General features: G+C 42.5%; 1 protein-coding gene across 1 annotated transcript in view; it reads right to left on the bottom strand.

The window, feature by feature from the left end:
• The window catches only part of LOC144600887 (receptor expression-enhancing protein 3-like), a 48,389-nt gene that overhangs the window by 17,111 nt on the left and 16,627 nt on the right, over window positions 1–14,651 (bottom strand). The window contains exons 2-3 of the mRNA XM_078412771.1: window positions 14,368–14,440; window positions 5,643–5,719 (exon numbers count right to left, since the gene is read on the bottom strand). Coding sequence (XP_078268897.1) covers window positions 5,643–5,719; window positions 14,368–14,440 — 150 coding nt within the window. The remainder of the gene's footprint in view (window positions 1–5,642; window positions 5,720–14,367; window positions 14,441–14,651) is intronic.

The raw sequence follows: 14,651 nt of genomic DNA, 5'->3' as shown, positions 1-14,651 counted from the left end.
AAACAGTACTCCAAGCTTGAACTCAAAGAACAAGAGGGTATAGGTTTATGGTGAGAGGGGAAAGATGCAACAGGAACCCGAGGGGCAACATTTTCAACAGAGAGAGTGGTGGGTATATGGAAAGTGCTGCCAAAGTAAGTGGTTGAGGCAGGTACAAGAACAACATTTAAAAAGACATTTGGACAGGTACACGGAAAATAGAACTAGTATAAATAAGCATCTTGGTTAACATGGATGAGTTGGGCCAAAGCACCCGTTTCTCTACTGTATGAATCTGACTCATGATCAACTACTTGTACAGCTGGATCATTTTGTCCCAACTCTTGTGCACAAAGTTATAACTTAGGCCAATGGAAATTTTTTAAAAAAAATTTAGAGACTGTTAACTTTGCCTCTCTGAAATCTGAAATAGGGTGCAACTCATACGAGTGACTCAAAAGGCAAAATCAAACAAGACCTCACCAACTTGGTAATTAACATCTTCTGTGAGAAACAAAGTTATAAATATTACGATTGAAAGAATATTTCATCAATGATTGCGGAATCAAAAAAATCCCGGCAACCAGTAAGAATTCATCCGATAAATTTATAAAATCCCCCACCTTATCTTCTCCCCATTTCCTACTTCTTTACAAAACTGTGTCAAAATAGTGAGTAATATCTGAACATGTAGTTCCTTTGTTTGTTTAATTAACTCTATTATGCAATTAAGATACGCACAGCAAATGTTAGAAATTGCCGCTCACTAAAAATAGACGTTCCATCTTGTTGGTTACTTATGTTTCCTAAGGATCTTCAACTCTGCAGAAGAACCTGTTTTAATCTATAACAGTTATTGTGCTCATTAGCTTATAGCTCTCGATGCCATTTATTTATTAAGTACAATAACTTGCATTCATATAGTGTTTATAACGTTATAAAACATTCTAAGGTGCTCAACAAGAATCTCATGAAGAAAATATTGAAACACCACCATTCTTTTTACATGTTTCTATTGGAGTAGCAGGTTAGACTTGTATGTCAAGTTTATAAATCCACTCAATGATTTCATATAAAGGCATGTGTTTCATCCTATACAACTAACAATTAACCTTTAGAGAGAGGTCCAGTCACAGCCACGTCTTCTATCCCAATTTACCATTTTGTGGCATATGATTATTTTTTCTGTGAAGTGACTCAAACGGCTCAAGGTGGAATCAGAATCAGTTTAGTTTATTGTCACTACAGCTGAGGTACAGCTAAAAGCTTTTGTTGCATGCTATCCAGTCAGCAGAAAGACATTACATGATTACAATCGTGCCAGTTACACTGTATAGATACATGATAAGGGAATTATAGTGGAATTATAAGGAAACATAAGATAATTAGGGGATTGGACACATTAGAGGCAGGAAACATGTTCCCAATGTTGGGGGAGTCCAGAACAAGGGGCCACAGTTTAAGAATAAGGGGTAGGCCATTTAGAACGGAGATGAGGAAGAACTTTTTCAGTCAGAGAGTGGTGAAGGTGTGGAATTCTCTGCCTCAGAAGGCAGTGGAGGCCAGTTCGTTGGATGCTTTCAAGAGAGAGCTGGATAGAGCTCTTAAGGATAGCGGAGTGAGGGGGTATGGGGAGAAGGCAGGAACGGGGTACTGATTGAGAGTGATCAGCCATGATCGCATTGAATGGCGGTGCTGGCTCGAAGGGCTGAATGGCCTACTCCTGCACCTATTGTCTATTGTCTAATTATATTTAGTGCAAGTTAAAGCCAGCAAAGTCTGGTCAAGGATAGTCCAAGGGTCACCAAAGAGGTAGACAGTCGTTCAGCACTGCTCTCTGGCTGTGATAGGATGATTCAGTTGCCCGATTACTGCTGGGAAGAAACTGTCCCTGAATCTGGAGGTGTGCACTTTCACACTTCTTTACCTTTTGCCTGATGGGAGAGGGGAGAAGAGGGAGTGGCCAGGGTGCGACACCTTGATTATGCAGCTGGCCTTGTCAAGGCAGAGTGAGGTATAAATGAAATCAATAGAAAGGAGGTTGGTTTGTGTGATGGTCTGGGCTGTGACCACAATGCGCTGCAACATTTTCTTGCGGTCTTGGATGGAGCTGTTCCCAAACTATGCAGTGAAAAGGTTTTTCCAGGAAGAATCTTTGTCTCTTCATAAAACTTACTTTTACACCTCTTTGTATCATCAGCACACTTGGATACAATCTACTCAGCATGTTCATCCAAGTCATTAACATTAATTGTAAATAGCTGAGGCCCCAGAACTGAACACCTTGGCAACCCAATTGTTGTTACAGATTGCTGACCTACAAAAGACCCATTTATTCCTACAGGTTTCCATCTTAACCAATCTTCTATTCAAGCTACTAGAATACTCTGAAAAATGAGCCCTCACCTTGTGAAATGAGTATATGTAGGATCCTCTGAAAAATCATTTGGAAATTCTTTAGCCACGTGCTAAATCATTCACAGGCAGAAACAATACACAAAAATCTTTAAAGCACCCGCATCTTCAGGGAGGATGCTGTTCACCAAAAATAGCAAGACTGCTAGGTGTACATTCTCTTTGTCTACAACATTATTATAAATGCACACCAAAGGATGAGTTAAAAAGACAGCATACACAAGGATCTAATGGGAAAGAATTGATGGAAATGTGATCAGAAATCGTACAAGGTTTATGTTGGCCAACGGTGTGTGTGGGGGGGGGGGGGGGGGGGAGTGTTGTCAATTACTAATAACCAGAACATGAAAAGTTTGTTGAAATCTCAAATATTTTTCGAAGATTTGAGAGATTCACAGCAGTTAGAATACAAAGTAAAGTGTCACTTCTAAAATGGTCCTCTAAACAGAAAAAAACAGAACAAAGAAACCCAATTTATCCAGGCCGCACCTATTTGCCAGATTGCTGGTTTATATAAAAGCAAGAACTCAAAATTGCAGAATGAATGAAAAAGGTGCAAACAATCTCTGAAAGACACGAGAATATGGGAAAAAAGGACTAAAGAAGTTGCACCAAACACCAGAACGGCACGGACAGTACAAAGCAGATGCTGAAGGAGATAAAAGTTGCAGACGCAAATCATTTGGACTTAAATATGTCTGATCTTTTATCCAAGCACCCTTTCCTGCACTAACCCTATCTTGTGTAATATTAGAATATCTCTTGAGCTCTGCTGTGAATATACTCAGTAACTCCATTGCCAAGAGTTGAAATTCAAAAGATTTGCTGCCCTCTAGATGAAGTTTGACACCCCACAGAACAAACATTGCCGCTTGTCAATCTCTCCGCTAGATGCTGCCATTAAAAAAAAATCACCTCACGCTCTGAGTGCGAGAAACTGTAACCCCAGTCTTAGTCTCTCTTGAATCCACAACCCCAAATCCAGAATTAAACTGGTGAACATTTATGATTCTCTCTCTTGCTAGTTTCTTTCCCCATCAAAGGTGACATAACTACACACAAAATGAATGAATGAACTTACCAGGATCCTATTTCAATAATATACTTTTACTTTTGTACTTAAATCCTTTTGCAATAAACACCAGTATACCATGTAGTTTCCTAATTACTTGATGTATATCCATCCGCATTAGCTTTTAGATAGTCATCAGCAAGGAAACCCAGGTCCCGATGCACAATACTTCAAGCTCTCAACATTTCTAGAGACGTACTGTACATTTTTTCCAACAAAGCAGATGGCTTCACATTTTTTCCATCTGCCACATACTCACCAATTCACTTAACCTGTCCATACCTCATTGAAGCCTCTCTGCATCCTGCCCACAACTTCCACTTCCATCAACATTTTGAACATCAACAAGGATACACCAATGCTAACTTCTGCTTAACATACAAGATTCAGAAAATTGAACAGATTTTAGAACTGCAAACTAGAAGACCCATCTACTACTGTGGAAGTCTGTTCAATCTGGTAAATCTAAATTAGTCGAAGATTGACACAAAATGCTGGATTCAGACCAAAGAAGGGTCTTGACCCATTCCTTCTCTCCAGAGATGCTGCCTATCCCGCTGAGTTACACCAGCATTTTATATCTATCTTCGGTTTAAACTAGCACCTGCAGTTCCTTTCTACACAAATCTAAATTAGTCTCAGGTTGTGCTTTGTGTTTCGCTGAATACATTCTAACTGTTAAATAAAATATAATGATAAAATATCATTAAAAAATGAAATTTAAGTAACATTTAGACAGGTACATGGATAGGGTAAGTTTAGAGGGATATGGGCCAAATGCAGGTAGGTGGGACTCATGTAGATGGGACATGTTGAGCCGAAGGGTAAGTTGGGCTGAAGGGCCCGTTTCCACGCTGTAAAACTCTATAATGAAAACTCTCCCATTAACATTTTGACAAATAATTTAAGTTCAGATAAAACTGGACCACTTTTTAATCCAGCTGATATCCAGAATGGGAGCATTTATTAATGGAGCCAGAAAGTACTTCATAAATCTTAATTAATCACTCTAAGTGGTTTGCTGGCGAAAAGACTAAACAACAAATTGTTGCAAAATTGATAAGAAGTACATGACTTCAATTTATATACCGTCAAATATATTGTCTAAATATATTAACATGAAACATCACTACCGTGGGCGGCACGGTAGCGCAGCGGTAGAGTTGCTGCTTTACAGCGAATGCAGCGCCTGAGACTCAGGTTCGATCCTGACTACGGGTGCTGCACTGTAAGGAGTTTGTACGTTCTCCCCGTGACCTGCGTGGGTTTTCTCCGAGATCTTCGGTTTCCTCCCACACTCCAAAGACGTACAGGTATGTAGGTTAATTGGCTGGGTAAATGTAAAAATTGTCCCTAGTGGGTGTAGGATAGTGTTAATGTACGGGGATCACTGGGCGGCACGGACATGGAGGGCCGAAAAGGCCTGTTTCCGGCTGTATATATATGATATGATATGATCACGACAGCATGTGGTTCAAGATCCTGGAGCACAGGCGCCAACGCCGCAATATGATCAAATACAACAGCCACAGACTCCCCAGAACAACGACCAGATACGACCTCACCTGTGGAAGGATCTCCCTGTCACGGAAAGGCCTAGTCAGTCACACAAGGACATGTAACCACAGCTGAAATATCCCCCTCTCCAAGCAGGACAACACCAAGCCGCACCATCATCTCCCGCAGATGGACGGATGCCAGAGTATAATGTCTCCAGTGAGAGATAAAATAGTACCCTAACCAGAACCGATTGCGTTCACTGTTTGTACTCTCTTGCACTTTATTTACTTCAGCCCTCAAATACACTGCATAAGAACCCTGCTACCTGACCCAAGCCCAGTGTTATCTAACATGGGTCATGTCAGGTTGCATGTTGAAACTATTTTATTTATGGCTTGGTTTGAGCCAGAATGAACAGAATCTGGAAGTACATTCCAAAGCCGTACATGTAGGTATCAAAATACAAAAGGGAACCTGATTCAGGATAGGTTTGGATCAACTTGAGCTTTAATTTCATGCCTCTGCAGTACTCAGCAATATTAAACACAAGGATAAACATAATTTCATCATTACGATTTCAGTCATTTTCTATCTTTTATCAAATTTTTCATTAAACAATTACCAGTCATTTAAATTAGCTGCAAATTTCATTGTGTCCTATTTTGTTGGTCCTTACCATGCAATAGTGAGATCTGCAATAGTTTCAAGTATCGTGTAAAGGGCAAAAACAATCCAGTACATCATCCAACGAACCTGAAAAAGACAAAGACAGAACCATATTTTACGTGATATTTGAATTAATGAACACGTGATCCTGCAAAATCTGCATGAGCACCTCTCCTGAAACAAAAGCATTCAAATAGTCACTGTAACAAGATTAATGAGACAGAATGAAGTCAAGCGGCTGAAATATGTAATTATATCTGAAGAATTCCTCATTTTGAGGAGCTGGAATAAGAGGAAGCTGGAATAAGAGCACTGAACAAAAACTAATAACCGGAGACTGGATGGATTTCCTGCCAATTATGCTGAGCAGATTGGGTTAAAAAAAACTACGGAAGAGAAAAAGCACACTAATAGTGAAATTAAATCTACCTATATCTATTATTTGCACTGCATATTGGCTAACCCAGGTGTATGAATGACCTTAAAGTTACGTGATGATATATATCAGTTGAATCTCTCTTAACAATTAAAGTGTTATTTTAAGTGAGTGAATGAAATAAAATGAACGGATGTCATTTCAAAATTGCTGGTAGGATAAGTAATGTTTGACCTTAATTGACTTTAATCAACCTGACCATCCATTTCTCCCATACTATTATCACTCTAATGATATGGTTCAGCAACCATGCTTATTTTGAGATGATTTTAGACAGTCTAAATTATACTGCTTTAATTATACTGCTGACTCCATCTGGCTAACATGACATGGCTGATCAAGGCATTTCTTATATTTCAATGTACATGTGGAGAACTATGAACAAGCATCTATCTGAAAAAGGAGTCAGCCCGACCATTATCTCTGTATGTGCACTATTTTTCTTCAGCCTTTTTAACTGCTTTAATATATTTCAACAGCAAAGAACCACCACGGGGTGCCAAAGGCTTCTGGCTTGAAGGCCAACATCATTTGACAGGGTAGGTGTTGGGATGATGTTTCCCCCATCTGAGAAATCCAGAATTCATGATCACAGATTCAAAATAAGCAGAAGGCTACGCAGCACTAAAATCAGAAGAATTTTCTTCTTTCAAAAAGTTTTGGAATTTTCTACCTCAGTCATAGCTTGTGCTCAAGATCAACAAATTTCTGAACATTTTAGAAATAATAAGAAACAGGGATGCCCCAGGGAAATGGGTTTGTGTATAAACAGCTTTCGAAAGTTTACACTTCCCAACATAATACTTCAGAATTACAGGTTGCTTATGATGATTGGGAAACTGTCATGGTTTAGATTAGGAGTTAAGACAAATAAGATCAACATCCAAGTTTCAAGACATAGACACCAGGAGCTGCAGCTGCTGGTTTACAAAATGGACACAGACTCAGTATCTCAGAACAGCCTGCTGAACACGGTGGAACCAGGTAGAAATAGCTCAGAGTGACTCCTGACTCTCCGCCTCAACACCACCGCAGGCCCGGTCACCCTTGTCAGCGTGTATGCCCCGACACTGTCCTCCACATCAGACACAAAGGACGAGTTCTACGAGAACCTCGCATCCATCATCAGCAGCATCCCCAGCAAGGAGGAGCTTGTTCTCTTGGGCGACTTCAACGCCAGAGTGGCCGCAGACCACGAATCGTGATCTTCCTGCCTTGGGCAGTTTGGTGTGGGCAAAATGAATGAGAACGGACAGTGACTGCTCGAGCTGTGCACTTACCATCACCTGTGCATTGCCAACTCGTACTTCCAGACAAAGCCCCAGCACAAGGTATCCTGGAGGTATCCGCGCTCAAAGCATTGGCATCAACTGGATCTGATCCTAGTCAGACGTGCCGCCCTCAAGAACATCCTCCACACACGCTCCTTCCACAGTGCGGACTGCGACACAGACCACTCCTTGGTGTGTTGCAAGATCAGGCTGCAACCAAAGAGGTTCTACCATACCAAGAAGCAGGGGAAACCCCGCATCGATGTCAGCAAGATGCCCCATCCAGACCTCTTGCAACAGTTTGCAGAGGCTTTTGAGAGAACTTGGCACCTCGTGTCCTGGAGACTCTGCAACAGAGAAGTGGGAAACTCTGTGGGGCACCATGCACCGCACAGCCTTGGCTAGCTTTGGGAAGATCTCAAAGACACACGACTGGTTTGAGGCCAAGTCGACCGAGATGACTGCCGTCATCGAAGCCAAGCGCGCCGCCCTAGCTGAGTACAAGCGGTCAGCCAAGGAGAAGAACCTGCAGATCCGCAGGGTTGCCAGGAGCAAGACTCAACAGATTGCCAGGCGTTGCGCGAATGAGTACTGGACACAGCTCCAGACAGCCGCCATAACGGGGAACATCAGGGGAATGTACGATGGCATTATGAAGGCACTAGGACCAGTCCAGAGCAAGACAGCCCCCCTCAAATCCTCCACTGGGGAAGTAATCACAGACAAATGCCAAAGATGGAGAGATGGGTGGAACCCGACCTCTACTCGAGAAAGAACACAGTGTCCCCCTCAGCCGTTGACGCCATCAAGTGCCTGCCGACCATGGATGAGTTAGATGGAGAGCCGACAGTAGAAGAGCTCAGCAAGGCCATTAACAGCCTGGCCTCAGGCAAGGCCCCAGGCAGCCACGGGATTCCCCCTGACCTGATCAAGCATTGCAAGATTACCTTACTGCTTCCTTTGCATGAAGTTCTCTGCCAGTGCTGGCAAGAAGGAGCTGTACCGCAGGACATGAGGGATGCCATGATCAGTACCCTCTACAAGAACAAGGGCGAGAAGCGACTGCAACAACTACAGAGGCATCTCCTTCCTCAACATCGTCGGCAAGGTCTTTGCTTGGGTCATCTTGATCCGCCTGCAGAAGCTGGTAGAACGTGTCTACCCAGAGTCACAGTGCGGTTTCCAAACTGGAAGGTTAACAGTAGACATGGTTTTCTCCCTTTGCTAGCTCCAGGAGAAGTGCAGAGAACAGCGGACGGATGCCCCTGTATATTGCTTGACCTCACCAAGGCGTTTGACTTCGTCAGCAGAGATGGCCTATTCAAGCCTCTCCCAAAGATTGGTTGCCCACCAAAACTGCAGAGCATGCTAGAATCCTTCCACATCAACACGAAGGGGACAGTGCAGTTCAATGGCAGTTTCTCGGAGCCCTTAGACATCCGCAGTGGCGTCAAACAAGGCTGCATCCTCACTCCCACACTCTTTGGGATTTTCTTCGCTCTGCTCCTGAAACATGCCTTCGGCACCGCAACAGAGGGGATCTACCTGTGTACTAGATCAGACGGCAAGCTTTTCAACCTCACCCGCCTCCGAGCCAAGACAAAAGTACGTGAAGCTCTCATCAGAGACATGTTGTTCGCCGATGACGCAGCAGTTGTGTCCCACACCCAGCAGGAACTACAGTCACTGATGGACCGCTTCTATCGGGCTGACAAGGACTTTGGGCTGACCATCAGCCTGAAGAAGACGAACGTCCTGGGAAAGGATACAGAGGCACCGCCTGTCATCACCATCGACGACTACGAACTCGATGCCGTCCATCAGTTCACGTACCTCGGCTCCACCATCACCGACAACCTCTCCTTGGACACAGAGATTGACAAGAGGATCGGGAAGGCAGCTACAACTCTCGCTCGCCTCACAACTCGAGTGTGGACCAATCCAAAGCTGACAGTGAAGACAAAGATAGCAGTCTACAATGCCTGTGTCAACAGCACACTGCTGTACGGCAGTGAGACATTGACAACATATGCCAGACTGGAGAGAAGACTCAACACCTTACAAGCATCCGCCGTATCCTGGGTATATCCTGGCAAGACAGAGTGTCCAACGCCGAGATTCTGTCTCGCCCTGGCCTTCCAAGTATGTACACTCTACTCAGGCGGTGCAGGCTGCGGTGGCTGGGCCATGTCCACCGCATGGAGGATGGCCGTATTCCAAAAGACATCCTCTATGGAGAGCTAACATCTGGGAGGAGAACCATCGGCCGCCCCTAGCTACATTACAAGGATGTCTGCAAGAGAGATTTGAAGGTGCTCGACATCGATGTGGAGTCCAGGGAGAGCCTTGCAGCTGACCGTACAAGGTGGAGAGGTACCCTGAACCAACATCTCAAAACGGGGGAAGAGAAACTGATGAACGCAGTGGCAGAAAAGCGGGCACACAGAAAGGAGCGCAGCAACTTCAACAGAGCAGAGTCCATACACAAATGTGACCTTTGCGACAGAGACTGTCACTCCCGCATTGGTCTCTTCAGCCACAAGCGACGCTGCTCTAGCCAAGGTGTGGAGCAAGCAGCCAACTAGGATGCATCACCCATGGTCGGCCATGACCGAGGGGGCCCAAGAAGAAGAAGATGATGATTGGGAGACTGTCATGGTTTGGATTAGGAGTTAAGACAAATAAGATCAACATCCAAGTTTCAAGATATAGACACCAGGAGCTGCAGCTGCTGCTGGTTGACAAAATGGACACAGACTCAGTATCTCAGCAGATCAAGCAGCATCTCTGGAGAACATGGATAGGTGACTTTTTGGGTCTGAAGAAGGGTCCCAATTCGAACGTCACCTATCCATGTTCGCCTGCAAGTTTCAAGTTTATTATCATGCACGAATATGGTGAGGCACAAGTACAATGAAAAAGCTTGCTTGCAGCAGTATCATTGGCACAGATTTAGACAAACACACACAAAAACAAGATGATACAAGGAACTGCAGATGCTGGTTTACAAAGGAAAAGACACAAAGTGCTGGAGGTACTCGGCGAATCAGGAAGCACCTCTGGAGAACATGGACAAGTGACTTTTTGGGTGGGGACCCATCGTCATAGGCAAAAATATATACAGATTACACAAAATATAGAAGACAGTGCCAAAAAAATACATTTGTGCCAATACGTAATTAGAAACTATAAAAAAGTCCATAGTAGTGCTCAAGGTGGGCCACAGAAAGAGATTCACCAGAGATGTAGAGATAAAGATAGTTTATTCTCACTGGAACGTAGAAGGCTGTGGTGTAACCTTTGAAGGTTTATAAAATTATGAGGGGGCATAAATACGGTAGAAAGCCACAGATATTTTCATATGGTGGTGAGGATAGTCTAAAACAAAAAAGCCCAGCTTGAATGTGAGACAGGAGAAATTTAAAGGAAATTGGAGGGGCAAGAATTTCCACAGGGGCTGGTAGTGATATGAAATACATTTCCAAAAGAAATAGTAGAGACAAATACATTTATGGTATTTAAAAGGCACTTGGATAGGAAGGGAATGGAGGGCCATGCGTCTAATGAGGGCAAATAGAATGAGTGCAGATATGCATGATGGTCGGCTTGGATGAGTTGGGCTGAAGGACCAGTTTCTGTGCTGTACAACTCCGACTTAAAAGTGGACAGAAGTTATATAATGCCAAATAAATGCATTTAAAAACATACTTTTGGGAGACCATGAACTTTGTGGGGAATTTACTGACAACTAACACCACAAGACCAGGGTTTGAAACATTTTAAGCAATTAAGGTGACGTCAGTTGCTCCAGAACAACAACTTGACCTTAAACTGTGCATTGACACCCTCTCAATTATATCATGGGTGAGGCACACAAGTGAGGAGGATTTACTGGAAGGACTGCATTTGAACAAGCTTGTCACAACTTGTACATAGAACATAATCACATGGAATGGCAACTTACATGACTATGAAAATTTTACCAACTGAAAACAACCTTTAGGGTTTGGCTGTCTTGGTGCAGCTTACGTCAGCAACATCCGAGCTGAGTGCCAAAAGTCAGCACAGTAAAGCCAAATTAAACTTACTTTAGCCTACATCGGATCAACTCCAAGGTTAAAAACAGTGCCTCTTCTCAAACGCCCAGGCAATCCCAAGGAACAGCCTTGAATAAATAACTAACAGCTGTTGAACTGAAGGCAAAACTTAAATCGATTCCATGTTCAAGATAATCTCATATGTCTGTCCCATCTACGAATGGAGTGATGCAATTTTTCTGCTTTGACTTCCAGGCGTATTACTTTTGTTCAGGAGACACTGCTGGGTTTTTTTTTAATGTTATTTCTGTTGCTAGACAAACAAAAAGAGAATCTTCGACAATTACACCAGTTTTCCTCTGGACAGTTTATACTGTTGGGATGTCTCGGTCCATATGTTGACAATTCTGCAGTGGCCACCCACACACAGATAGACTGCAAACTACAAGTGCAAGTAATGTGTAAAAGCCAATTATTAAAGAGCTAACAAATATGCACAGTCTTTTTCCCAGGATAGGGAAATCAAGAACTAGAGGGCATATGTTCCAAGTGAGAGGGAAAGAATGTAATAGGAACCTGATGGGCAACTTTTTCACAGAGTGGTGAATGAGTTGCCAAATAAAATAGCTGAGGCAGGCACAATACAACATTTAAACAACATTTTGGACAGGTACATAGATAGGAAAGGTTTTGAGAGGGATATGGGCCAGCCATGGCACATGGGACTCCCCTGGATGGGGCATCTTGGTCAACGTGGATGAGGTGGACAGAAAAACCTGGTTCTATGCTGTATGACTCAATAAAAATAATAACACCTTTATAATAACTGGCACTGACAGGCGGGAAAGTACATCACTGAAATTTATAAATACCTCATTTCTGGACATATAACGTACAACGGCATTCACCAGCTCAGACCAGCAGTACATAAGACAAAAGAAATAGAAATTGGACACCATTTGGCCCCTCATGCCATCCCTGCATCATGGTTGGTCATGAAGATAAGTGCTATTTTCCTGCACTAACACCACATCCTTTGATATCCAAACATCTATTGATCTCAATCTGGAATATAGTCTGATAAGGGTCCAGACCCGAAACGTCACTTCCATGTTCTTCAGGGACGCTGCCTGACCCACTGATTTACTCCAGCACAGTTTGTCCATTTTTCTTCTTATCTCTGTCCTGAATGGCTAATTTAAAGACTGCGACCTCAGGATCTAGACAAGCTGGCTTGTTGGAATGCCCCAGAGCAAATACAGTGCAGTGCAATGACCCTCATAATGCATGTGGCCAGGTGCACAAATCATTGGCTTTAACAACAGGCAACATCCCACCCCAGGGCATACCAGCTGTTAAACTGGTTGCTGTTAGCAAATATTTGTGAACGCCAAAATCACTTGGGACCTATAGCTCAAATAAAAATGCTCAAAGACATTAAAATTTAAAGTGTTCTGAAAGCCAAGTTAAAAATAATTAAAAACACCAATTAATCATTGAATCAAATAAAAACCTCCACCTGCTTTAAACCACCCACACCCCACTCAGGAGCAGCCTTTTATATATTTCAATCAGTCAAATGTACTTGCACGGGTTAACCCAGAGAGTGGGTTAAATAACTGAAATCAGTTCAACTGAAACAAAACTTAAGTTGATTCTAGGTGCAAGACAATCCCACATGTCTGCAAGTGGGTTGATCCAGAGTGTGTTTCCCAGAGAATGCAGAGACGGTGCTGTCCCATTGGATTCCATGAAGAGTACACAGGCACAGAGCAGAACTGCAGAGGTGTCTTATAGCCAACACTATATCGAGCACAAGGATTCAATTCACCCTCTGCCATGAAATAGCCATGTTACAACATCATTTGACATTATAATCTGTTGGAAGACCACAACTAAAAATAGAAAATGCAGAGCACGTCAGGCAGCATCAATGGAGAAAGAAAGTTAATATTTCAAGATAATGGCCTTCCATCAGAAATTTGAATTAAGTGCAATCAGAATGAATTAAGATTCATTTACATAGAACTAATTTTTGTTGATTATCATCATTTTCTCAATTTTATATCTAGTTTTCTTTTCATCAGAAAAGTTTTTTGAAAACTGCAGCTATTTGTTTTCGAGAGATCTTACTTCCTTACTCTTTCCGAATTCCATTCATTCGGCGAGTGTGCATGCACGTGTTAACATTTTCCTCTCAGGGCTGGAACAGTTCCTTGTTCAGGCACCAAGTTCAGCATCAAGCTGATTCTGTACCTTTGTTTCAACTTATCACTACATCATCTTCTTCCACCGGACGGCTTTTAAAATAAATGTTGCCTTGATAACTTCAGTCAGCACCCTATCAAGGGCATTCTCTCCATCTCTGCAATTTAAAACATACTGGTCTCCCCAGCCTTTCCAATTCTGTTGAAGCATCCACAACTTAAAATGTCCCTTGTGTTTCCCTCCTACTGGCGATGCCTGACTTGCTGAGTGCATCCAGCATTCTCCTTTTGTTTAAGATTTCCAGCGTCTGCAGTTTCTGTTTGAATTGATCAAATCTACTCTGATCAATAACGTGTCTCGGCCACAAATGTGGAAGAATAGTTGAATGACCAAGGTGTCATTCCTTTTTCGGCACATCCAAAGCCATTCGTTATTTACTTGTTTGGAAGTGCTTAGTACTGTTGGCTTATGTTCACTTTAATCCTAAGAGCAACTTAGAAACCTTGCAGCCAGCTGACAGCAAGTATTGCTACCTGCTGGAGTAGAACAAAAGGCCAAGTCCAAGCCCTTCGATTGAACGATCTTGTATCGTGATAGGAGGAAAACTAATTAAACTGTTCGATAAAAACATTCACGAAAATTCCTTAACATGCATATATTCTTAATGCCATGTGTTCATGCTCAAATTTAAACTTGAAAGAAATACTATTTATAGTAATAAAGGGCAAAATAATATTTTTAGTTTAATGATAATGCCTCAGCAAAATGGAAAAAAGTACTTACATATTCCTTCACGTTTTTGGTTTTTACAGCTTTGTATGAATAATAAGCAGGATACAAGGTTCCAAACACAAGGCTGTGAAGAAAGACAAACAGTTACCATCACTATATATGTGTTACTTAAAACCTACTGTTAGGTTTACATGAATATCTAAGAGGTATATTGCAAACCCATGCCTCTATAACCACAAGAGAACAAAATCTTTGAACGCCACAAGGCTTTACGAAACACCTACACCAACCACAAATATCCATCTACCTCAAGTCAGGATAATTTATTCAGCCAG

This window comes from Rhinoraja longicauda, chromosome 16 (genome assembly GCF_053455715.1).
Source record: "Rhinoraja longicauda isolate Sanriku21f chromosome 16, sRhiLon1.1, whole genome shotgun sequence".
NCBI lineage: Eukaryota > Metazoa > Chordata > Chondrichthyes > Rajiformes > Arhynchobatidae > Rhinoraja > Rhinoraja longicauda.
Note: the sequence above shows the minus strand (reverse complement) of the source record. Positions and strands in the feature narration are given on the sequence as shown.